Below are 24104 nucleotides of genomic sequence, written 5' to 3' on the forward strand. Positions count from 1 at the left end.
GGGGATTATGGGTGCGTGCTCATCGATAAAATTCCCATAATTCAATCATCTAACAAAAGGAACATTTGCAGCCATCTTAGTCCTGGCCATTTCAGAATAACAGCATAACTCATTCGCCTGAGAATCAAGCTTCAAGTCTTATCGTAATTTCATCAGCTCATGATCAAGAATTTGGATTCACATAACTTATTACATCCAGCTCTCCAATGTATCGAGTTCTTAAATGAGATTCTATGCCACAGCATCTCTTCTTCTTGTGCTACCTTGACAAGAACTTAGAATTTCAATCATCTAACATGAGGAAGGTGCAAAAGCTTGCACTCCCTTCATCATGCGGCCAAGCTCCTCCACCTTCTCCATCTCCTGACCTTGCATCAAAAACCCCTCCAACACCCGAAAAGCTCTCTCCGATGGCACCGACGCCCTGTCCACCATCTGCCTAAAACAGTGGTAAGCCTCCTCCACCCTCCCTCTGCAGCACAAACCAGTCACCAGCAGATCCAATGCATGCCGGTGAGGGCAACATCCCTTGTCCACCAAATAATTCCACAACTCCAACCCCAAGTTGGCCCTCCCATTCTCGCAGAACACCTTCATCAACAGCATCACTGTCCTCGTCCTCGGTACAAATCCCCTCTCCACCATCCTCCTATATAGTTTCCAAAATCCATCCAATTCCTCCAACCTCTTGAACCCACAGAACAGAGTGTAGTAACTCACGTCGTCAAGCCCGATCCGCTTTGCCTCCATCTCATCCAAAAGCTCCATTGCACTCTTCAAATCCCCGACCCTCGTGTAGGAACCAAGTAAAGCATTGTAAGCCCCTCTATCCGGACTCAGTCCTCTCTCGCCCATTTCGTCGAACAATCGGCGGGCACGCAAAGGGTTCTTCACGATGCCAGCCCCATGGATCAAAGTGGTCATGGTTTGGACCGTCGGCGTGCAATTCTTCTTCGTCATCTCGTCCACAAGCTCCAAAGCATCGAAAAATTGCCCCTTTTTGCAGTAGGCGTCGATCCGGATGCAGTAGGTGACGGCGTCGGGCTCGAATCCCCGGGCCAGCATGTCGTGGTAGAAGAGGTCGAGCGCCACGAGATGGCCGGACTCCTTGAAGCCGAGGAGGAGGGTGTTGAGGGTCCGGGCGTTGGGGGGGAAGCGGTGGTGGAGCTGGCGGAAGACGGCGCGGGCCTCGGCGACGAGGCCCTGGGAGCAGAAGGCCCGGAGGAGGGCGTTGAACTCGTCGGCGCCGAAGGCGAGGCCAGCGAGGGCCCAGGTGCGCTCGGCGCGGTCGAAGGCGTCGAGGGCCTCGGGTAAAGGGCGGAACTTGGCGAGGCGGGAGAGGAGGACGGCGAGGGGCTTGGGGGAGAGGAGGGAGGGGTGGGAGCGGGCGACGTCTTCAAGGAGCGCGAAGGAGGAGTCGAAGTCGCGGGCGCGGGAGAGGTGGTGGAGGGTGGTGGAGAGGGCGGAGGGGGAGGGGGGTGGGTGGTGGTGGTGGTGGAGGGAGAAGCGGAAGAGGTCGAGGGCCTTGGTGGCGAGGGCGTGGCCGGCGAAGAGGCGGCGGAGGAGGGGCTCGAGGAGGAGGGAGGAGGGGAAGTGGCGGAGGAGGAGGGGACGGAGGGGGAGAGGGTGGTTGCTGATGAGCTTCGCGAGGCGGTCGACGGCGGCGGCGGAAGGCAGTTGGGGGAGTGAGGTGGTGGTGGTGGTGGGAGCCGCGGTATTCTCGGAGCGGTTCATCAGGTGCTTGCGAATTTGTGTTGGGGGGGATGATCTAGTTATTGGTTCACCCACCAACCTGACCTGACCCTAATCAAGTTCTTGAAATGGAATGACATTAGCTTATTAATGATCTTGTGATCTGAAAATATAGTGCTTATTTATCATTATTCCAATTTGAATTAAAGATCTCTTGAAAAGTACCAACCAGGGAAATGGGGAATACCATTTGGTTCTGGTTCCAATCCAATATGAGAATTACAATCCAGTCATGTAGGTTGGTCACGTGATATAGCCATGCCCTCCTAGGACAAGGTTCTAAAAAATATGCAAGGTTACAACCTTAATATCTAACAATAATGGCTACAATTTATAACAAATAACAAAGTTGTAAAATTATAAAATTTAATTATATGATTAGTACCAATAATGCTCTGTCCATTTATCCTTATTTCAACCATATCCAAATACTAAGCAATCTGGATGAGTGCAAAATCTTTTTAGCAATGAAAATAGGACAACAATGTGTATATCAGGAACAAGTTTATCAAGAACAAGTACCAATATTGGTACATAGATGTTTGTTGTGCAGCAAAAATTAATAGTTTTATAGTAACCTCGGAAGTTAGATAGATACATGTTTTAATTGCAACAAGATCAAATAATAATATGATGTATGTACTGTTTATCTCTCTTAGCATATATTTTTCGGGAATAAAGATATTAATCATGAATACAAAAGCGGAGTAGTTTTGGTGTGACTTCAATATGGCTGATGGAATAGCATCAGTAGTCATCTTCATCGCCATCTCGCCATCCTGTGAATCTTCTGATAACAGCTGCAATCGCTCCAAGCACTAAGAACGCAGCAAATACTTCAAACCCTCCTCCAATACCTACTGCAATGCTGGGGCCTGGTGCAAAGAATGTGAAAGGAGACCAGCCCCATCCACCGTAGAATGGTACCCCATAGCCATACCCACCAACAAGAGGCGGCGCCATTGGTGGGTTGATGAATACATTAGTCCTGTCCAAAATGGAACGCTATATGATTAATTAGAAAAAGTAACAATCTAGGATCTCGCTCAAAAAAGCTAATCGAAAGGTATTATTTGGGTTTCTTGATTCTGTATAAGTATTGAAGATCTATACAACAAATAACCGATGTGGGACTAAACACTCTGTATATCAATACTCTGTATATCTCATCGCCTCGTATTGTACCGTATACTGATACTGTAATAGGATAGTACTGGTATAAAGTTCGATACTAAGATGGCGAACCTTGCCATTGATTGCACCCTGATCATTCTTAGTCCCAAAGATGCATTACTAGTCTTACCAAGTAGGAGCCTAGCACATGTAACCTATTTGGTGACTGAACTAGGGAACAAATATTTCTGCTTTATATGCCCATATGATAAATGGCCAAGGATTCTCATAAAACTGTGACATAAAGAGAGAACATTTAAATTCAAGATTAATATCTCAATCTTTGATCAAAAATCTCCTAACTTGGACATTCCTAGAAGTTCAGGTTCTAATTTAAACCAGTTCTTCCCTTACCTTGAATTGTTAATTCGCGGGCCTGATGACCTTGGTGCTGCTGACCGGAACGCCTGACCTCCGACTCTGCCACCGGACTTGGCGGCCATGGCATCATGGACAGACCCAAGAGCGAGCACACCAGCCGCCAACGTGACAATACCCAGTTTGGCCAACTTCATCTCACTTCTGCTGCTCAATCCATAATACAAATCTTATATCGTCAGACACCAACCAAACTAGCAATGAAAAGTTTTTTAAGTATTGGGATGGAGTATGTGGAGGAAGCTTTTCTTGGTCATACCCAGATGAGCCTGATTCCTTTTCCATGGAACACCGGAATGAGAGCAGTAGGGGCGGAAGCGACCTCCTTGTGGGCTTGGGAATTGAGGAGAGGGGGTTGCCTGTGAGGAAGGCGTGTTGAGGGGAGGCTAAAGCCATGCTCTTCTTGCTTGGTGAGGAGAAAGCTTCTTCTTCCCTCGCTGGGAGCCCTTGTATCAGATTTTTTTTTTTCTTTCTTTTCTTTTTCTTTTTCTTTTTCTTTTGTTTCAACTGTGGCATGTTTTAGGGAGAGAGCTAGAAGAAGTAGGCTGAGGCTAATCTTTCTAGAGGTTGGAAGCTTACCACGTGGCTGGAGGACAATGGCGTGGTGGAAGTTTCAAGAGGGGGAGATCTTTTTCCCTTCTCCTAGCTTGATAAAATTTGGTGCCATTCTCTGCTGGCGTTTTGTCTCGGTTGGAATAGCATGTCGTATGCAGTGAAATTGACTGCTTTTCTGCATGGTTGTGGTTTTACTGCATAGGATGTTACTAACTACAAAAATTATCTTAAATATCAGGTCATGTTCAAGTCCAATTTACTTTACTTCCAGTCGGCTACAGGGTTAATTTGTGGAACTTGTCTTTGAACCAGAAGATTTTGCACAAGTAGTGCATATTTAAATCTCCTTAGCTAGTTGAATTTATGCCTGATCATCATTTTCTAAGGTTTTAGCAAGTTCACTATTATACTGCAAGAGGCATGCATCCTATACAAGTGTAGGTTGAAATTGCCTGCATTGCAAGCTTTACTGTACTAGGCCAAAAATTAAACTCAGATGGGTTGCTTGGTATGTCACACTTTTGCCTTGAGGGCGAGTCTTAATATAAGTGTAAGGTTGCTCCTGTGATTTGGAGGTCAAGAGTTGCTATGAAGTCTGGAGAGCCAGTATTGGCCATGCAGTTAGTACTGTCGTAGTCCAAGAGCTTCCCCCAGAACGTTTCTCTCAGATGGAAGAAAAGAGAGTTTTGGCATATGAATTTGCATTAATCTCTCATGCAAATTCCCTAAAAGCCAATGAAGCCATAAGTAGATACCTCCATCCAACATTAGGAACATGTAGATCATGGAGGCAGAAATAACCAAACTGTTGTTTCACATTGCAGAGTGATCATTACCGAGGACATAACATCTATGGTAGCCATGGCCAATGTATCAGCACATGAGATCTTGTTGGTGCACCGGGGGATTGCTGTCCACCGCTGCCTTAGCTTTGATCACCGTGTCAAACCCGTCCCCTGCGAGCGATGAGTCCTGAATTGTGCCTCTCATCATGACCGATCGGTGATACGAGCATCGCCGATACATCACAACCCTGCCACCATGTCAAACACCAAGCTAGTTGGGTTCTGGAGTCCGAAGAACTTATCACAAGCATTGTCATAATAATAGAGGGACTAGTTTTTGCCGAAGATCATGGTCTGACCCGGACGAAGCAATCATGGAAGAAGAGCCTAAGTGTGCGCCTGGGGCTGCGGCAAAAGTCTGCTGTAGCTTCTGAGTGACAGCAACACGCACGGTGGACTCAAACATTGTGTAAGAAAATATAAAAAATATAAATAAATCTATCTCATCCTATCAACTTAAGTTTTTGGAACAAGTGGTGATTTTAACATGGTATCAGAGCAGAAGTTCTGAGTTCGAACTCTGTCTTTGCACTATTTAACTCCATTATTAAAAATTTCACATGTTGGGCTCACCAATTAAAGAAAAGTCTAGAGTGGTTCGTTGTTTGGTGAAAGCTACGTGGGCTCATATGGAGGTATGATGAGGCGTAAAGATGAGTGCGGGAGCGGGGTTATGGTTTATTACTTGATATTCTTCAAATGCGTTGACGAAATTTCCAGGTGAGTGAGATCGTGTTGAGTGCAATGGAATATTAGAGCTTGTGCTTTGGTGTTGGAGTTTGGATCTTACTAACACGTAGAAACCAAGGATTTTTTGATGGGTTCTCATCTTTACATCGAAAAAAGGTAAATGAAGTTTGGGTCTGGATAGAATGCACTGGCTTACGTGAGAATTTCAAGACACGTCAAGGGTGCTTTTAAAGAAGAGTGGTGAGTGTTCTCATGGACTTCGTGTCAATGGATTGTAAGCATTTAGATCAGGTAGGCTTACAAGATTGGACTGACGCAATGGGAATTTGGACCAGCTTGAATCCTAGCACGCATTGGATTGCTTTATAAAAGCGTAGGTCACCTAGTTAATATAGGCTTGGCATTGCCATTGCCAACCCCTTGGGCCCTACTGGCGCTAACTGAGCATGAGAAGCCACTTACTTGGATTAGGAAAGCCAGTGTTGGGAAGCACATGGATGACCAATACTATCCCAGTAACCACTCTCGACTGCTGATTGTGGCTCTGCAATCAGTCTCACCTCCGCATTTAGAGAACTATTAGAAACACCAATTGGTTTTTTTCTTCTTCTTCTTCTTTTTTTCTTCATACAATGCGTGTACGAATACATCCAATAAAATCAAAAAACACAAACTCACGAAGTGCTTGTGCCAGCTCCCCCTTTCCTTACCACAGGGTGTATCCTGAGTGGTGGGCCGCGTAGGCAGCCATCCAGTCAGCCACCCCGTTGGCGAGGCCACCCCATCCCTCATCATCCCTATGTCCCAGATCAGGGGGTGATCCGTGCTCTCTCCACTCGGCCCCCCTCGAATCTACCCAATGACCGTGGCCGAATCGCCTTTCCGGATGATCGAACTGGCCTGCAGCACCTGCCGCGCATGTCAAATATCTGCCCAGGCAGCTCGCAACTCCGTCCCTAAACTCGACGTGTCAAACAACTGACAGCTGCCCACTGCCACTATTATGGAGTGCGGGCCCCGTATAACAAAGCCCGCACCGCCCAAACACCCATGAGTTTGAAAGCCTTTTTAACATCATCAGCAAGCACCCCCATTAGAGAGAACCTAAGTTTGATCCTCATCGACACCATCATTGGCATCGTTAATACTCGCATCTACGCAGAGAATGGAGAGTAATGCATGAGCTAAACTTTCATTTTATATTACATAATAAAATACATATGAGATATGAATCATTACATTTAACCCTCCATCGGACTAAGATATAAAAAAAAAAGAGCTTCGAATGTGAAATTTGAACTAAAGCTTGTCAGGTTAAGACCGCATTTTCGGCCCATTTGATATCACTCTTGTTTTGTGTTCTCGTTTTCCAAAATAAACAAGAAAATCAATTAAATAAATAATATGTTTGATGAAATCCCTTATTCTTTTTTAACAAGGTAGTAGAATTTTTTTTTTTGTTGGAATATTTAGAAAAGCAACCATTTTATGATTTCATTATATATATATATAAAAGCTAAGGAGCACCAGGGTTCCATGCAAGTGCCATCACTAAATCAATCTTCTTCTATTTCATAATTTGTATGGAAAAACAAGAATTAAAAAAAAAAAAAAAACAAACATGCTGTTAATAGTTGATTTTGTCGTCAAGTTTCCCCCCTTAGAATGACTAGTTCACGTACTTCTATGGTGAGTTTCAACTAATCCGGGACGTGACCTGCCAAGCCTATTACATTTCTTTTAAAAATCTCTCACGACGAATTTCATTTAGTCCAGAGCTTCGCAATGTAATTATGATTATAACAGAGATTAGGGACTATTTAGTTGGGAAGACATCACCTCACGGTTGGCTTTACTTATCCCTTACAACTAGGGATTGGGGAATCCTAAAGTCGCCTCAATCCTGGAAATTCTGTGTGTTTGCCGCTAAGCTGAGGAGACAGAAAGCACTGTAGACAGATTATACACAATCTTGTGATTCCACCATCCACCCAGGCACTAAACAGTTCTTTCGAACAAGTCTTAAACAAGGTTGCAGATCTGCAATCCTCAAAGGTAAAACTACAGTTCAAATATGGAAAAAGTTGCTCTTAGAGATGCTACACGTAACTTTTCACCCATACGACAAAAAAAGTGTAGACAAACCTGGTGAAATGATGGCAGTGAAAGATCAATCATACCTGGATATCAGACTCAAAATACAGAAATATCCTCTCTACACCTAGGGATAAGGTAGCATACATATGACCCTTCAGAGACCCCGCAATCCCCGAAGGCTGATGCACTGAGGCACCCTCGTTGTAGCTTCCACCCTTCAACCATCCACAGTCCAATTTCCAACTTACAAAAATCAGCAAGATAAAATAATTAAAAGAACATCCAACATGCATTTTGATGTAGGACACACATCTGCATTCATCAAGAACATATTTTGGTCGTGAGTTCAACATGATATCATGGGAAAAAATCAGCTCTCAAGGGCCTACATTGCTTCAAATAAAATGTCAAGTGAAGACAACATACAAGAAACTCCTGTATACTTGCCCAGACTAATTCCATAAGTTAGTTTAGTTTGGATTATGTACAATCAAACGTTCAGTGCCAATGAAAACATAGAGGAAATTCCTGCACACTTGCAAACAAATTCAATTAGCTAGGTTCAAAAATTACACATAATCAAACTTTCTAAAATCCTTGATGATATTAGTCATCGGAACTATGCGATGGAAATACAATCAAAGCTGGATGGCAAAACTGCTGTCATTCTCTATCACAACACAACAAAAACAAGAAACTAGATTATCACCTACATGCATATCCTTAATGAAGGGAGCATCTCTGAAGGAGAAAATCAACAACACGGAACAACCAGAATGAGTTATGGGATCACCAAAATGTTCATTAATTTTGGATCAACAAGAATTTTATTAGAACTTTGAAGTATATTGCCATCAGCAATATCTTGACTTCTTGGCAAGTACATGTGCGAGTCAGTGACCAAAAAATGAAGCCAAGGAAAAACATCTTTCCAGTCTCCATGATCAGCACATTCAAGTTCCAGTGCAATGGGCTAATGCATGTTCTCTGACAATGCCTCAAATTATATCAATGATATTGGCCATCAAGAATAAGAACCATATCTCAGCAAAGATCGGCAAGCTTGAAGCTTTGTTTCAGTGGTCATTTTTGGAATGTGCTTGAATGACCCTATGCACCTCCCAGCTGCGGGAACATTTGTTGCAGAACTCGAGGCATGTTCAACACAATCTCAGCATATGCTACAAGAGAGAAAGCCGAAAAGGAGAAGACTGGACAAAGGTTAGGAGGACAAGAAAAATGTCTTATGCTTGTTGAAAAACATAAAGAATTGAAATACAAAAAACCTTCTGGCAGGCTCATAGTTCTTAATGCATCCTCGGCATATGAAAGACGAGATGGAATAGATTGAGCTAATGCTGCCCCACTGCCTTTTCTATCTCCCACAAGAATTTTTTTTAAGGGATGGACAGGCCATGCCAGAACCCTTATTCGACTTGGCAATACTGAAACAAGATCTGCATATCTTAGACTGACAGTCACCTTGCTACACAAGATAAAATGGACTGATATTAATGAGGTGCCATTAGACAGCATATCATAAACTTCTTGTAAAAGAAGAAAAAGTAGCCTTGTAGCCGATAGGTTTCCATTTTATCAGCAGAATCAAAACAAGCACTCTAAAGTCTAGAGGATGCAAAATAAAACCCAGTTGAGCACCTGCCTTCCAACGGAGAGAACTCTATTTCAAACCCTGGCTTAAACAGTTTATGTTAGAAAATACTTTTACATCTATGCCCATACCAATATTCAACATCTGTACCAACACTGACAACCACCATAATTCTTCGTTTCTGACTTATTGTGTGAAGAAGAATGATTCATTTCGAATGCATGGTAGAAGAAGATTTGATTTGGGTTCCACCCTATAATCTGTTATGAAATCAACTAGAGATTTGGTCTCACTATTTGCAAGCGAGATAATAAATTGCCACATTGTGGATCTGGTTTGTTGCTGTATGGCTTGTTTTCCTTTGGTGGCAGATTATCATCACTGATACAGGACTTTTTCTTTTTTGTATTGAACAATTTACAGTTGTCATTCTACCTTTCGTGATCATCTACCTAGCTATTCCTCATCAACAATACATAAAAAATGACAGGATCCGTAGACCTTCCATGTCTAGACAAGGCGGTGGAAGAAGACTCCATAGATTCCATCACTTCGGATTGATGATGGGAGTCCATATTTGACATGATTGGAGCTTGATTAAGGTGTCTTGCAATTGTAATAAGCAGACACATGGCAACATTTTAGCTACTTTATGGAATAGTGCAATAACAATCAAGATTTGATCTCATCTAATGGCCAAGATCATTTTTTTTTGAAAGGTAAGAAAGGTGAATAACTTAGTTGAGGAAGGGGGAAAAAATATTTTCCGGAATATGATCTGCAATATTTTCTCAAAGATCTCATCAAGATGCAAAAGAATCTTCAAGATCTTGGAATTTAGTAACATAGATCTCCAACACCCCCCACCCCCCCCCCCCCCCCCCCCCCCCCCCCCCCGCGGACCCTCCTCAAAACCCCCCGGCGCACTCTGTGTACATACACATATGTTGTGCACGGGACATGCATGGGTTCCTATTCCTTGCCTTTTCCAATCAAAGATTTCTATGGTCATAAGACAAGCAACATACATAAGAGAAGTGAGTGCCCCTGGGCTTGGCCGCTTGGAACATGTATCGGATAGGCAACAAATACAAATATGAACTTAAATGCTACATTAGCTGTAGGATCCGAACAAAATACTTCAGTACAAAACAACAAAACAGTTTTTCCACAAAATGACTCCGTATAAGAATTATAGTGCTGACGACTATTAAATTATGATTGTTGAGGCTCCAACATGAAATCAACTATATTTATATTTAAAAACTTAAATTCATAAAGCTAATTGTACAAGTGGATCATAAAAGTAAACATGAATTCAGATTACACCATACAAATAGGCACTTACCAATCAAAGTCTTCCAATACAAATTCGATCCAATTGTAAGCAAGACTATGGAATAGCTCCCCAATTTGGTTTCCATACAGTTCCTTGATAAGGCGTACCTAAATGAACCCAAAAACAAGTAAAATTGTGCAAGAGCATTTCTTGAATGAAAGGAAGTTTGCAACAGATATGCAGGAAAAGAAAAAAAAATCATGCAGCCAAATTTGAAGACAAATTTAGCTGGAAAAAAAAATAGAAAAAAAAGAAAAGGTACCATGAGCAGAATAAAAAGTCGCATTTGCATAGCTATAAGAAAACAAGAAAAGGATCATAAACAATTAGTATAACATGATCTCCTCAACCTCCTTATTTGTTATTATCTTCCCAAGGAGTCAGTACAATTGCATATCATGCCAGCAAGCTAGCAAAAGAAATCGAATGTTATAATTTTGATATACGTACAAGGAATGTGCATGTAATCATTTCATGTGTAACATAATTTAGTATGTAAATTCAAGTGATGAAATTCATCGTTCTTAAGACGCTAATCTCCAGTGAAGATATTGTAAAAACAAAAGGTGGAATAAAAAAGCATATATTACCTGCTTAATTTGCAGTAACAAGTGAACAAGAGAATCAGGATGGAATTCCACAAGCCTTCAAATAAAGATTGTAGTGCATAATTACAGTACAGATACATGAGCAGGCTTAATTAATCAACATCATAAGGAGATTTTGTCCCTCTTCTAGCTAGAGCTGATATAAATCATGTTATGTGCCTTTGTATTACATTCAGGCCGGCAACTCAGCTGGGTATTAAGGCTTTCTTGAAAACATAAATCACGTCAGATCCCGCTTATACACATAAACACGAAAAAATTAACTAATTAAGGAAAACTAAGAAAACTCCCTCTTTCCAGATTCACTCCACCTAAATGTCTATATTTTTTGAATTTAACATGAACCTAAAGATTAACGTTAAGTACTTTGCTGACACATGTCCAATAAGACCAACAACTATGTCATGTAAAACCTTCTACAACCAAAAATTTGCAAAATAAATGCCTAGCAGTGAGCTATATGGAATAAACTTACAGGTGTAGTGGCCAGTTCATATGCATATTCAACATAATAACACCATATTTTCTGTCTGTCATACTTTAAGGCAAGCATTGAAATGTCAAATGCATGAGGCATGTGGCCAATGGCTGGCACTGCAGGCACTGTGCCTCCCCATGCTGAAAAGAAAAGATATATAGAAAAAAAATAGAAAATCTTTTCTGAATTATAAAAGAATAACAAGAAAAGATGCAAGAGGTGTCATGTATCGATGTGAGCCTGGTGGCTGCAGTAATAGCCTGGCATGCTATGTCCCAGCGGGCAACAACTGAGGACTCCTTTCGGCACAAGAAAGAGAGATGTACTCTCGGATATGGTTATCCCTCTCATTTGGCAAGAGAGAGTCTCCTTCTTCTGAAAGTCAATTCTCTGTTCTTTCTCTGATTAAGTCTTCCAGTGAGGTAATTAAAAGCAAGTCCTCCTGGGAAGGAGGTTGCTCATGTTCGATCCCTGAAAAGCCCCATATGTCAGGCATTTTGCGCTCAAAAAAAGTTGTCAATTCGTCAGAGGGTGGTAAGAACACGAGGAAGAATTGGAGACATAGGAAAGAAATGAATAGACAGATGGTGTGAAAATGGGTCGTATTTTTATATGGGATTGGATTTTCATAAAAAGGACGTTCAAATCGAAACCAAAAATGACACCAAAAAAAAAAAATTATAGTTGCAAGTAAAAGCAAAGAATATAGTTTCCTAAGGAAAATGGAAAACGCCGAAGTAAGCTGCGGCTTATAAATAGGAAAAATAATACGGGACTTACTGACTCTGACATCATCTGTGGACTCACAGTACCATATTTTCTGTCTGTCATACTTTAAGGCAAGCATTGAAATGTCAAATGCATGAGGCATGCGGCCAATCGCTGGCACTGCAGGTACTGTGCATCCCCATGCTGAAAAGAAAAGATATATAGAAAGAACATAGAAAATCTTTTCAGAAATATAAAAGAATAAAAAGAAAAGATGCAAGAGGTGTCATGTAACGATGTGAGCCAGGTGGCTGCCGTAATAGCCTGGCATGCTGTGTCCCAGCGGGCAACAACTAGCAAGGCGCCGACATTTAAAACCATTCTCTATGGCTAAAATCCAATTTCTTTCCTGCAAGTTCATGGGTTTGTAAACAAATTATTTTTTTTGCCGCTGCAGCTTCCGGGTCCTGATTTGAATTATTATATTTGACTATTGAGAGCTAGAACGAATAAAGACAACAAATACAGGATTTTGGAAGCAACAACAAATAAAATTTGCAAACTTGAAGCTAAGCAATATGTAGCCTCACTAAATCACCTCTTCACTGATATCCAATGCAGATAAACAACCTAAGCAAAATAGTGCCACCCTCGTAAAGCATCAATATAGACATGACAGCCAAAAAAAAAGAAAGAAGAATAGATGAAGATATAAGACATAAACATCACATTCTTCAGGCCAGAGCGGAGGATGACAGTTACAAGCATCATACCTGCTCTCTCCTGTCCACATAAGATTGCAAAAGTTCTCCAACATGGTCGATAAATTTCTGAAGGCACATAATCAATGTCAGTAGGTAGGATTAAAATCCAAAACTTTAAAGAAAAATCTCAGATACAGTAGATGCTTAGAAAACCCACAATTGCACTAGAAGAGAGAAGGTCATTTTCTGCTTCACGAATTGGAAGAAAGAAAGGAACTGTATGTTCGATTACAGTCATTTTTTCAAGAAATGATTTGCTTTCAAGAACGCAATGATAAATCTCACAAGGTTCTCCTGCCAAACAGAACTAAATATGATTAACTTCTCTAATTACTCAGAGAACATTATTCAAGAAATAACAGCATAGATCACGGGATCATCAAGTGGGACCTAAAATTAAAAAGATTTGAAAATAACTTCAAAATGTACATAACCATGTATTTCCCTTGTCAAATTAAGCTGACTCAGCCAGATGCAAGATCATAGCGATATATTTAACAGAGTTAAAGTAAATGTACATGCTTTACTCATTACAGTTTAATTGTAGTCACTGTTATTAAATTAAGTATGAGTAGTTGAGCAGTTTTGAAAAAATTCTGCTCTTGATCCAAATCGTATAAAAATGTATACAACTGGAACACAGGAACAACCATTTATGGTCCGAGGGTTTCAGATTTTAGATTTTTGTAGACTTATTAAATTAAGCATGAGTGGTTGTGTAGTTTTGAAAAATTTCTGCTCTCGATCCAAAACATATAAAAATTTAGTATGAGTAGTTGTAGAGTTATTAAATTAAGTATGAGTAGTTGTGTAGTTTTGAAAAATTTCGGCTCTTGATCCAAATCATATAAAAAATTATACAACTGGAACAACCATTTTGGTGCAAAAGTCTGAGGGTTTAGCTGTTCTATTTTTTGGAGAGTTTGTTTCTTTTCTTTTATAATCCCAATCCCACATAAGTTTCATGATCCTTGCAACGCCCAAAATATGCTTAACACTTCCACTTAATGAAATCTAAGAATTCGTGGCTTACCTAAAAGATAAAGCAAAAGGCCATTAGGTTGAATATATAAAAGTAAGTCATAACTATTTTTCCAGCCACAAAATAACTTTACACAATTACCAGCAAAAGATGTCTCATACTGTATGCCAATCCTTGCACCCTCCAGACAACAGATTACCTGCTAACAAGAACCGCAAACTGCAGACTCAGCAAGTTTCACCAATAGATCTTCCACATAAAAAGATAGAACTGATAAACTAAAGATTGATATAAAGTTTTTGTTATTACCTTATCCAGCAGTCCAGTTTCTTTCAGGAAAAAAACTTTTGCAATGCAAAAATGATATTGAATCTCAAGGTGAACTTTGCGTGTATATAAACCAAATTTATTTCAATCACAAGTTAAAATTTAACATTGTGAATAGACCACGATCCAACATAAGTAAGACTAATCAGCTGCATGCCATTGATTGCCTTATAAAGTTTGAAGTTGAGTATTGTCAGCCTAGTCGAGCAAGAGCTTGTCCACTAACAAACTATCATACATGGGAAAAACAAATTATGTCAACAAATTCCTTTTTGACATGAATATGGTATTATTTCTATTTTCTATGATTCCATGTACTCATGCAAAGATATGCAACATTTAAATTTATACAGGTTCTTAATAAATTGACCAACTGGTCCTACATCACAACCTTTAGTATTTTCATACCTTAATCTGTAAAAAGGTTAGTTATAGAATTTCCTCTAGTTTAAGTGCATCGTATTATGGATGAAATTAGATGGCAACCTAAACCCAACACAATGGCAACCCTGGCCAGAAGAAAAACTTGGATTGCTGTTAAATGGAACAAATTTGGTGAGAAGTGTCCATGATTTGGATAAACTAATTGGCTTCAAATTTGGTTCAGGTCCAATTCTTTTTGGGTTTTTATACAGGTTAGTGATTCATAATCCTTAATGAGTTCAGATATTGGATTAAATACCGGTTGGATTTCAGTATATCCAATCCTTATTATTTTCATTAAGGGACGAAATTGCAAATACAGATATTAAACCATAACCATAAGCATCCAGCCTTATCCAAACTATATGGGATCAGCGAGCCCATGAAATTTGGATCCATTTCAAGTTTGACATGCCTTTTTATGGCTGTCTGTCAACCCAATGTCAACCCTCTGCCTTTCTAATTCAGGCCCGAGATTAGCAATAACAGTGCTCTAAGCAAATGTGAGCAAGAAGCTAATATTTGTATTCAAATTTGTTTTAAACAGATATAGATATAGAATAAGCAGTAACAATATCCATATTATTCAAATCATAACAGATATAAATCGAATATGAGCAGTACCTCAACTTGTTTTAGATAAATGTAGATAATTTTTAATATTAATACGTATGAAATATTGTTTTTTTTTTCAAACTTATTATTTAACTTTGTAGATCGAACACATTTCCACTTTATTCTTCATTAACTCAAGCAATGCATGCATGTTTTTCAACCTTTTTTCAAGATGAGAGGCCTGTAATTAGTAGTCCTAACAAGGATTTAAGTACTGCATGCTACCAGTATGCCAACCTGGCACTATCACGACACATACTATGTTGTGTTGTGTTATGTTGTGTTGTGTCAGCAATTCCAATGCTCAGCACAATAGCAGGGAAACATCCAAGTATTGTCATGCATCACATACTATGCTAGTGTCTCATGCTAGGAAGCACTACTATGCAAGGTTCGCTGTCTCAGTACCGGGCCCCATAATACTAGTACCATAATGGCACAATGTTGGTACGCCCGGTATAGGGTTAGTTCGGCGTACCAAAACTCAGTAACCCCCCCTCGTGCCCCCAACCGAGTCTCAGTTTGGTACTGATATGATACGATACACCCGATACAGAACATTATGTATAAGTATGACAAACCATGTTACTACATTATATATCATGTTTGTTGATAGGCACTTAAATCCATTAATCCTAAAGACTCTAGTAAGAAACACACTTTGGATTAAGAGTCTCACTGTTTTGGGTCCAATGATGGAACCACCAAGTTAAAGATATCATTCCTTGGAAAATTGAAGACATTGATGTTGACACTTATTAAACCCACAATAGAGTTTAAGAGCCATATATGAGACTAAGAAGTAGGCTAAAATAGATTAGATACATGTCCATGCATCATGGACTGGCGTGCCGCCCTGTACAGCCCAATACAGGGCATACCATACCGTACCAGATAAGAACCAGTACGAAACTTGAGTTTGGATCGATACAGACCCTATACCACACTGTACCAGCCCATACCGAGGCCAACTGAGACATACCAAAGTGCGTACGAACCTGTACCAAGATGTACCGATCCATACCAAGATGTGCTGAGATGAAAAATGAGAAAAATGGTTGGAGGCCTATCTCACTATAAAGTGCATACTGTACCAACCCATACTATACCGAATCAGTAAAGTACTGGCATGATACCTGATACCAAAATTGCGGACCTTGCAATGCATACATATTTGTATCCACTTTTGTTTAATGGATATAATTATAAATGTAGATATTAATCAGATGCTAAAACTTGTTGTCATCCAGATAAACTAGGCTATGGGAATGAATCTAGAAAGATATTACCTAATCTGTTTTCCCCCTAAGTTCAAATCCATTATTGGATTTAAAATAACCCCTCAAGCATATCAAAGTAACTATTTGTTTTTTGCCATTTTCCAAAACAAATTCCAATATTTACCTTAAGCAATACTTCAAACAAGCTTGTAATGCTAAAACTATCAAATCCACAATTGACAATGATGATTTTTCTCGAAGTTGACTAGACCTCATCTAGTCACAAGTTAATGACCATGTTCTTTTGCAGAAATGTCAAATTCTAATAGCACCCATAAGTAATCTGACAACAAGCAAGTACTTGAAACATTGCAAGCAGTATAACAATAAGTACATGTACTTAAAATATGTTCATTATGCATGTGCGTATATCCATACTAAACATTATAATAAGTTATTGGGCTATAGTGTTTGAAAGAAATTATATCTACTCACAAAAGAAGTAAAATCCAAGATGTAAAATATATTTGGAACCAAGTACTGGTTACACTATTAGAACCAAATGTATGCATGTGAACACACCAAAAAAAATGATCAATCTTTCCAAAACAAAAACTTCTAAGGTTCTAGTTTTTACATATAACTCATAATCTAAGCTATGGATGTTAAATGGAGATGTGCTTTAGTTTACTGCAAATGCACATTTAAAAGAAATCAGCTACAATAATAAGAATCATGAGATAGTTGGAAATACAAGTCACCTTATTTTTTATTCTGTAAGTAGTTTTTGCATGAAAGTGGGTATCAGGAGGAATGCTTGTTTGGCTTGACATTGCCTTTCTATCAGCTTCCATGTGAACCTGTCTACGAGATTACGCATACATCAGTTCCCAGCAGAAGGAAATTGAGATTTGAGATGGATATCATCCAATACTTTAATAATGATGATGATGATGATAATAATCAGAAAAGTGGGTAATGTTAGGGTGAAGCCGAATCTAAGTTTGGGTTGGGTAAGCCTTCTATCGTAAGAGAAAAATTTATGAACCCGGTAGACCATCCCCATTGGAGCAGTGAAGGGAATTATTTTTTTAAAAAAAAGTTAAAGGGCATCCCAGTGCATGAGGGTTCAGCCACTATGGGTCTAGGGAGGATCAAGATGTACACAACCCTACCCCTATGTACGGAGAGGGTATTTATGTATTTCAAACATTTGACACCCAGGTTACAATTGAGCAACCTTACCGGTGAAGAGAATGATGGTAATAATAATATTATTATTAACCACCTTGGTTTTACTTTCCCATACAAGCAGTAAATCTTAACAGGAAAAAACAAAAAAAAACAGAAAAATAATATGAATCTATAAGGTAAACTATAAAGAGTTGTAGGAAAATAATTGAAAAAGAGTAGTACCCTCTCACGGATTGTCGCTAGTAATCCTTCATTCCATTGCTCACCATCCAAAGATATCTCTGCAGAATGAGGAAAATTTACTTCAGAAAGGTATAAAAATACCAAATGCATAGCAGATGAGAAAGTGCATTTTAATTTATGAAGTTCATTGTTTCCCAGTTGCCAAGCAAGCAGTGTTTGCTTCATTTCTTGGAGTTCAACCATTCAGCCATTGTAAATGCTACTAAGATCATTTGAAATGCAGCATCATATTAATGAGATGTGCACTACAGGCTGAAACCGACTCCAGTTGATCAATATGATTGATCCTCTGGACTCTCCTATACCACAAACCATCATGCAGAGGGCAAACATTGTGCAAAAATATATACTCATACAACATGAAGACCCGTAACTGGGTGTTCATAAAAACCAATAAATAAATAAAGATGTAGTATGGACCATGAAAATTGATAGTTAAGATAATTTAGACCACTATTCCAATATAAAACATTAAGAAACAATTCTACAAAATTGTTGGAACCACTATGTAAAGGTACCTTCAGTTTGAGCAGCTCGTGCAGCTTCAAATTCTTTTTGCAAACGCTCAAAAATCATCTTATCAGAGTCCCTGCAGCAGAAGAGGAAGCCTTAGAAACAGAACAGCAGCTAGAAAAGCAAAGCCTTCCTTACTAAGAAATAACGTCTTTATTTAATAATAAATAGAAAAATAACATGCATGTTATATAAATTACAGTTAGGGGTGTTTGGAGCCAAGAGATTAGCAGAACTAACAAAATTCCAAAGAAAAAAATCTTGAAGCCCATTATTTAATGCCCATGCAGCCATAGTTTTATATGGACTCGCCCATAATCTCACACACACCCCTCTTGCATCACTTTTCTCCATGAGAAAAGCTCGATCCAAGGGATACACACCCATGCATACTTGGACTTCACATGATAGTCGCCCAACTCATAGCACCCCACATCCCTGTCCCATTGGCTCTCTCACTCTTGCATTAAGGAAAAGAATAGGAGAGAAGAAGCACAAAAGTTGATCCCCATCCACCACCACTGCCCCCCCCCCCCCCCCCCCCCCCCCGCGTCCTCCACCTTTTCCTTTAGCTCCATCCATTAGCTGCTTGTGAGTCTACTACTACTACATAGTTTGGTCCAATCAGATGTCTCTTTTCATGCTTTTGATTGAGGAACATTCAAGTGGTTGGATTTAATATCTACATTTTTATAGTGGATATCTTCATTCTATTCTTATCACATGCACCATGCAGCACAAAGGTCAAAAGTAGTAGGTAAATTCGGGAGATAAGAATGTCCATTTAAACTATAAACAAACCCTCCCTCCACCCATATAAAAAAAAGACAAACAGGGATATTAGAGGGGGGGAAAAACAAACGATAATGTATAATAACCAAAAAAATAGGGCCGATTTGATGATGATTGTTTGGAAAAGAGTGGTCAAGCAGGAGGTGTGAGCTTAATCAAATGCATTTCAATGGTCACACAAGTATAGGTAAGAATCCAGGAACCAATTCAATTCTTTCAAATTGAAGATCCATTTGTCACAGTGGCCTGGAAGTGCTCTTCTACTTATATACAAGAACAGAATCACTATCATAATTATTTCAAATGGGACCACAATTTGAGAGCTGAGATATGTACTATTCAAACTGAACTTTATGGTTTCCATCTTGTAAAATACATTATTCAAAACTAGGATATTCTTGGCTTCCAAAAATTTTTCCTCTCAGTTATTAGATTCTAATATGTTTATTAAAAAATTCCTTGATCCCTAATAAAAGCACTACTAACATGAGGTTTTGGTGTATGGTGGATTGGGTGGGAGATAGCTTCACTAATAGTTTATCATTTATCATAAGGGATATAAAAGTTAGATTTACATGCGATGTAAGGCATTTCAAACCATGACTGATCCTCATGAGAAGGAGGATGTGAGAAGGATTCTGAAAGCATCAGTTCCTCATGAGAAGTGAGAATGTGAGATGATGAGATATAACCATAAGTGATTTGTGGTTGTACATATGTTCAACTTCCCTTTCTTAGCTTGCCTAGTCATTCTCTTTATGGAAATGTTCATATTTAGTTATTAACATTAAAAAAATCAACATTTTTATTTTTCATATATTTGCAAGCTAAGACTCATAAAACCAGCCATGAGAGAATTAGATAATGAGGATTTTTGGTAACAAAATCATAGCAAATGAAGCCAAAAAATATGAGCAGCTCTATCAACAAGTGTAAGAACTTTTCATTGTCCGTTGCCAGTTCTAGTTGCTGGTAAGGAAAAAGGCCAATCTGGTCACTGTCTATACTCATTCAACAGTCTCTTGCTTTTGTAATAAAAACTTTGCTGCTAATTACAAAAAGCATCTAGAAATTGATTTTTCCATAATGTGCAAAAAGCATGCAATCAATGACAAATCAGGGAATGGTGCAAAAAAAAAAAAAAAAAAAAAAAAAAAACACCCAAACGAATTGGCCATCCGTTCCAGTGAGCGCACAATGTTAGTTTATCAGTAGTTTTCCACAAACAGCTTACCTTGAGAGACGCTCCTTTAACTCCTCATGCCTTCTAAGAACATTTGCTACTGTGAGAAGCCAAGATAAGTTTCAAGTGTCAAAAACATCTCACGACATAAAGTAAGTTCAGGTACTTCTATATTTTGTTTTCTTCTTTTTTTTTCAACGAAATGTGCACGGAGTAAATCAAATATAGCAGCAAAGAATATGACTGTACATCTTGCACGTGTGGTTTCCAATCGAGTATCCTCTTCCTGAATGAAATTCTACAAAACATAAATATAATGCATTAGAAACTCCAAAATCTCGCTTAAGTGATTTCATCTCCCCGCCAATAAGAAAAGAAAAGGATCAAAAGAGATGAGAGTTGCTTACCACTTCTCCAGTTAGCGCATATGGGCGCCTCCTCAGTTGCTCTAGCTGCTATAGAATTTGAAACAATGTGTCATTAGCGTATCATGCTACAATTACTAAGAAATTTTTTCTTCAGCATATATGAAATAAAGTTTTTAAATAAAATAAAAAACTGCAGATTGTCACTAACAATGTGGTAGGCTGACTGGAAGTCCAAGAAAAATCAACACAAAAGTAACATGGAAAAGTTCATGCTCTTATAATGAAACACTTTCTAGATGGATGCTTGATCCAGTGTTGCCTGACATCTCTCCATATGCAAAGCTCGTGTCAAAAAGAAATTGCTTCTAGACTTGCAAAACAGTGTACTTTGGTGGTGGCAGGCTAAGTGGGAGTCCAAGAAAAATCAACACATTAAAATGGGAAATTTCATTTTCCTGTGATGAAAACACTTTCAAAATGGACGTTTGATTTCATGTTGCTCAACATCTCTCCATATCCAATGCTAGTTTTCAACAAAAAAAAAAAAGCTTCCAGACTTGCAAAACAGTGTACATTGGCAGTGGCCAACCACCAATCTTCTTGTTGTTGGGTATAGGAGGGAAAGATGAAGCAAGAAGACAACTATGCATCACAACAGGGACAGAAAAGTAGGGAACTAAATCTCACTGACTGCTTCCAGGGGAGAAGAGCATGGATTCTATGGTCATTCTGGCAAAGACATTCACTGTATAGCTCCTCCTTATGAAGGCCATCTAGACAGAGTTTCATCGTTTTAGAACCATTTGGTTCAAATGCTACGTTCAACTTTATTCAGTCAAACATTACATAAATACATTTATGAGCTTGACAAGTGTGTTGAATACCAGCACCATCGAGCCACAAGATTGCTTTATAAATATTTCTCAGTTGTACTGTCATTTGTTTGGTTTAATCCTCCTCCTCTTTATCTTTGCGACAGGAGAAAGATCTTAAGATGATGTAACAATGTAATGTCTGTGATCACATGAAGCAAACTCGAGGAAGAACTTTTGGCAATCAACAGATATGAGGATATCATGTCTCAGAGATCTTTCAACTATATCTTTATAACCAGCCATCTTCAAGATTGATTACATTCTAAGACATGCTGCTCCAAATCTTTGCCTGAATGTCAAATAATGGTTTGACACACTCCATAATTTGCTTGAACATGTACGATTAAGTTTCAATCTCTGTCCACAAATTATCCACTTTCTACAAGCTAATTCAATGGCTCCTAGATATCAATTACAGCACTGGTCTACTTCCAGCGTACTCTGCCAAAACCTTGAAATTTTTTTTCATGAATTCCAACAACCATAGCATCACACTCAGTTTCTTGTGTTTATTCTTTTTTTCCTGACAACTCCCTTGCAAAATATTCCTAATGCTTAAGCATCTAACACACATTAACTAGAATTTTAAAATTCTGATCTCAATCCTTCATCGACAGATTTTATCCAATATAAAGCCAAATTTCCTGCCATGTAAGTCAAATATTTCACCTGTTTTTCATTACTATTGCTCCAAAAGAAAAAACTGGATTATATTGTTGAATTTAACTTCATGCTAATGTACTGACAATGACTTTAAATACCACAGACTTGATCAAATAACAAAGGCTCAGGCGAGGCATGAGATGGGCAAAAGACCAATAGGTGACCAGGTGGGTAAATTGAGAATAAAGAATCTCTGACTTTTTTAAAACTGAGAAACCCTAAAGTACAAAGAGGACCTAGATGTAGCAGGAAGGGGAGAAAAAATCAACCCGACTAAACCAATTAGCCTCGAGTTTGAAAGGCCGGGAAGTGCCAAGAAGAGTATTTTGCGATCTTTAAGAAATTTTTACCTACCTTTCCTGACGAGTTTCTTGCAATTCTTGATAAATTTTATAGTCATCAAATCTTACTTACCTTTTCTTTTCACGGTCTTGATGTGCAAAGCAGCATAAATCACCCAATGTAAATGAATGAATGGATAAATAGAAGAAATTCTTGGACCACACAAAAAAAGGAAAGAAAAGAAAAGAAAGATCAAATCACTTCAGTGAGAAATTCGAACCCCAGATTTAAAGAGAAGTGGGAACGAGGACAAAATAACTCGGTGTTCAAAGGAGGGGAGGCGTACCTCGTAAGAAGTAGCTCTGACGTCTAGGAAGCCGGCCTTGTCGAGATTGACGGCGCCCTTGCCGAGTTCCATGGGAGGCTTCTCGGCCGACATTGACCAAGAAACCCTAGTCCGGCTCACAGTGGGGAAGCTGACAACGAACACGATAATAAAAAGAAAGAAACAGAGGACTATGACGGTGCTCCGGAGACCGGAGACGTACAAATAAAAGGGACAGAAGGAGAGGAGGGGGAGGGGAGGGGAAGGGGAATGTATGTGTGATTGTGTGTCTTGATACCGGAGCGGCGCTTGGAAGAAGGCGGAGCAACGGCGGTCCAGGAAGTCCGGCGGCGGCAAGAAGAAGGTGATGCTGCCACCGGTGCCGCTCAAGGAGGTGGTGGCGGCGACGGGGCAGGCGGTGGAGGTGGCGTTCAGCCGCTACAGAGAAGGGCTTAGCGGGAGGCTGGCCGGAATGGGCCAATCACGGTGATGGAACCGCACTCGGCCATTAGACATCACGGTGATGGAGCAATAGAAAAACAGCAATAGGCCCAAACGACAACGAAGAGATGAGAGAGGGGGGAGAGAGATCGTTGTACCTCGATCGAACCGCAGTCGGCCGACGAGAGGAGGCTCGCCTGCGCCTTGTTTGGACCAGCGACCGGCGACCGGCGACCGGCGACCGGCGATGAGGGACGAGCCTGGGATGCAGTGGAGGCGGAGAGACGAGAGAATCGAGAAACCTAGCGGATGACCGATGATTTTGATTGGGGTTCGGGACTCTTCGAAGGAAGAACAGCTCAGCGAACTCAGCGGCACCATATCGACCGAACCAGTGAATCAAATCGACTCCTGCATCGGTTGGTCTGGCCAGACCAGTAATCAAATCGACTCCTGAATCCGGCCTCGATTTTAAGGCCAAAGCGGGCTCAGGCTCGGCTTTAATTTTAAGACCAGTAATCAGGCTCGAGCGGTCCCGGTTCGAAAGGTATTGAGGCCCTAATTTTAAGTCCAACCCCGATCCAAAACTACTCGTGCCTGGTACGTAGTTCGACCTGAAGTTAGCGTAGCCTGATGGGCCTGAGCCCGGCCTGAGCCCA

General features: G+C 39.9%; 3 protein-coding genes across 12 annotated transcripts; all 3 read right to left on the bottom strand.

Annotated features, from left to right (window-relative positions):
• Positions 1-112: 112 nt before the first annotated feature.
• Positions 113-2142, bottom strand: LOC103718057 (Tetratricopeptide repeat (TPR)-like superfamily protein). Its single transcript, XM_039117536.3, has one exon. The coding sequence runs from the start codon at positions 1732-1734 to the stop codon at positions 292-294; it is 1443 nt and encodes a 480-aa protein (XP_038973464.2). The 5' UTR covers positions 1735-2142; the 3' UTR covers positions 113-291.
• Positions 2143-2256: 114 nt separating this feature from the next.
• On the bottom strand, positions 2257-3810 carry LOC103718046 (uncharacterized). The gene is made up of 3 exons (XM_008806690.6): positions 3563-3810; positions 3280-3450; positions 2257-2740 (listed from the first exon to the last, which is right to left on the bottom strand). The coding sequence occupies exons 1-3, from the start codon at positions 3697-3699 to the stop codon at positions 2500-2502; spliced, it is 549 nt and encodes a 182-aa protein (XP_008804912.4). The 5' UTR covers positions 3700-3810; the 3' UTR covers positions 2257-2499.
• A 4488-nt stretch (positions 3811-8298) lies between these two features.
• LOC120103659 (centromere protein O) lies at positions 8299-23790 on the bottom strand. 10 transcript variants are annotated; one of them, XM_088716724.2, is made up of 15 exons: positions 23604-23790; positions 23303-23467; positions 23026-23155; positions 20899-20946; positions 20741-20789; positions 20543-20591; positions 18522-18592; positions 17983-18041; positions 17328-17426; positions 14123-14180; positions 13157-13293; positions 13009-13065; positions 10451-10548; positions 8777-8976; positions 8299-8671 (listed from the first exon to the last, which is right to left on the bottom strand). In XM_088716724.2, exons 3-15 carry the CDS (start codon positions 23116-23118, stop codon positions 8601-8603), a joined length of 1089 nt encoding a protein of 362 aa, XP_088572850.1. In that variant the 5' UTR covers positions 23119-23155; positions 23303-23467; positions 23604-23790; the 3' UTR covers positions 8299-8600. The 10 variants fall into 10 exon arrangements, with proteins under 10 accessions (XP_088572850.1, XP_008776492.3, XP_088572851.1 ...); XM_089929120.1 differs by having other exon boundaries at positions 8462-8701; positions 20899-20943; XM_008778270.5 differs by lacking the exon at positions 23303-23467 and having other exon boundaries at positions 23604-23788.
• Positions 23791-24104: the final 314 nt, after the last annotated feature.

Source organism: Phoenix dactylifera, chromosome 2, assembly GCF_051530095.1.
Source record: "Phoenix dactylifera cultivar Ajwa chromosome 2, Ajwa_hap1_PhDact_Kaust_v1.1, whole genome shotgun sequence".
NCBI lineage: Eukaryota > Viridiplantae > Streptophyta > Magnoliopsida > Arecales > Arecaceae > Phoenix > Phoenix dactylifera.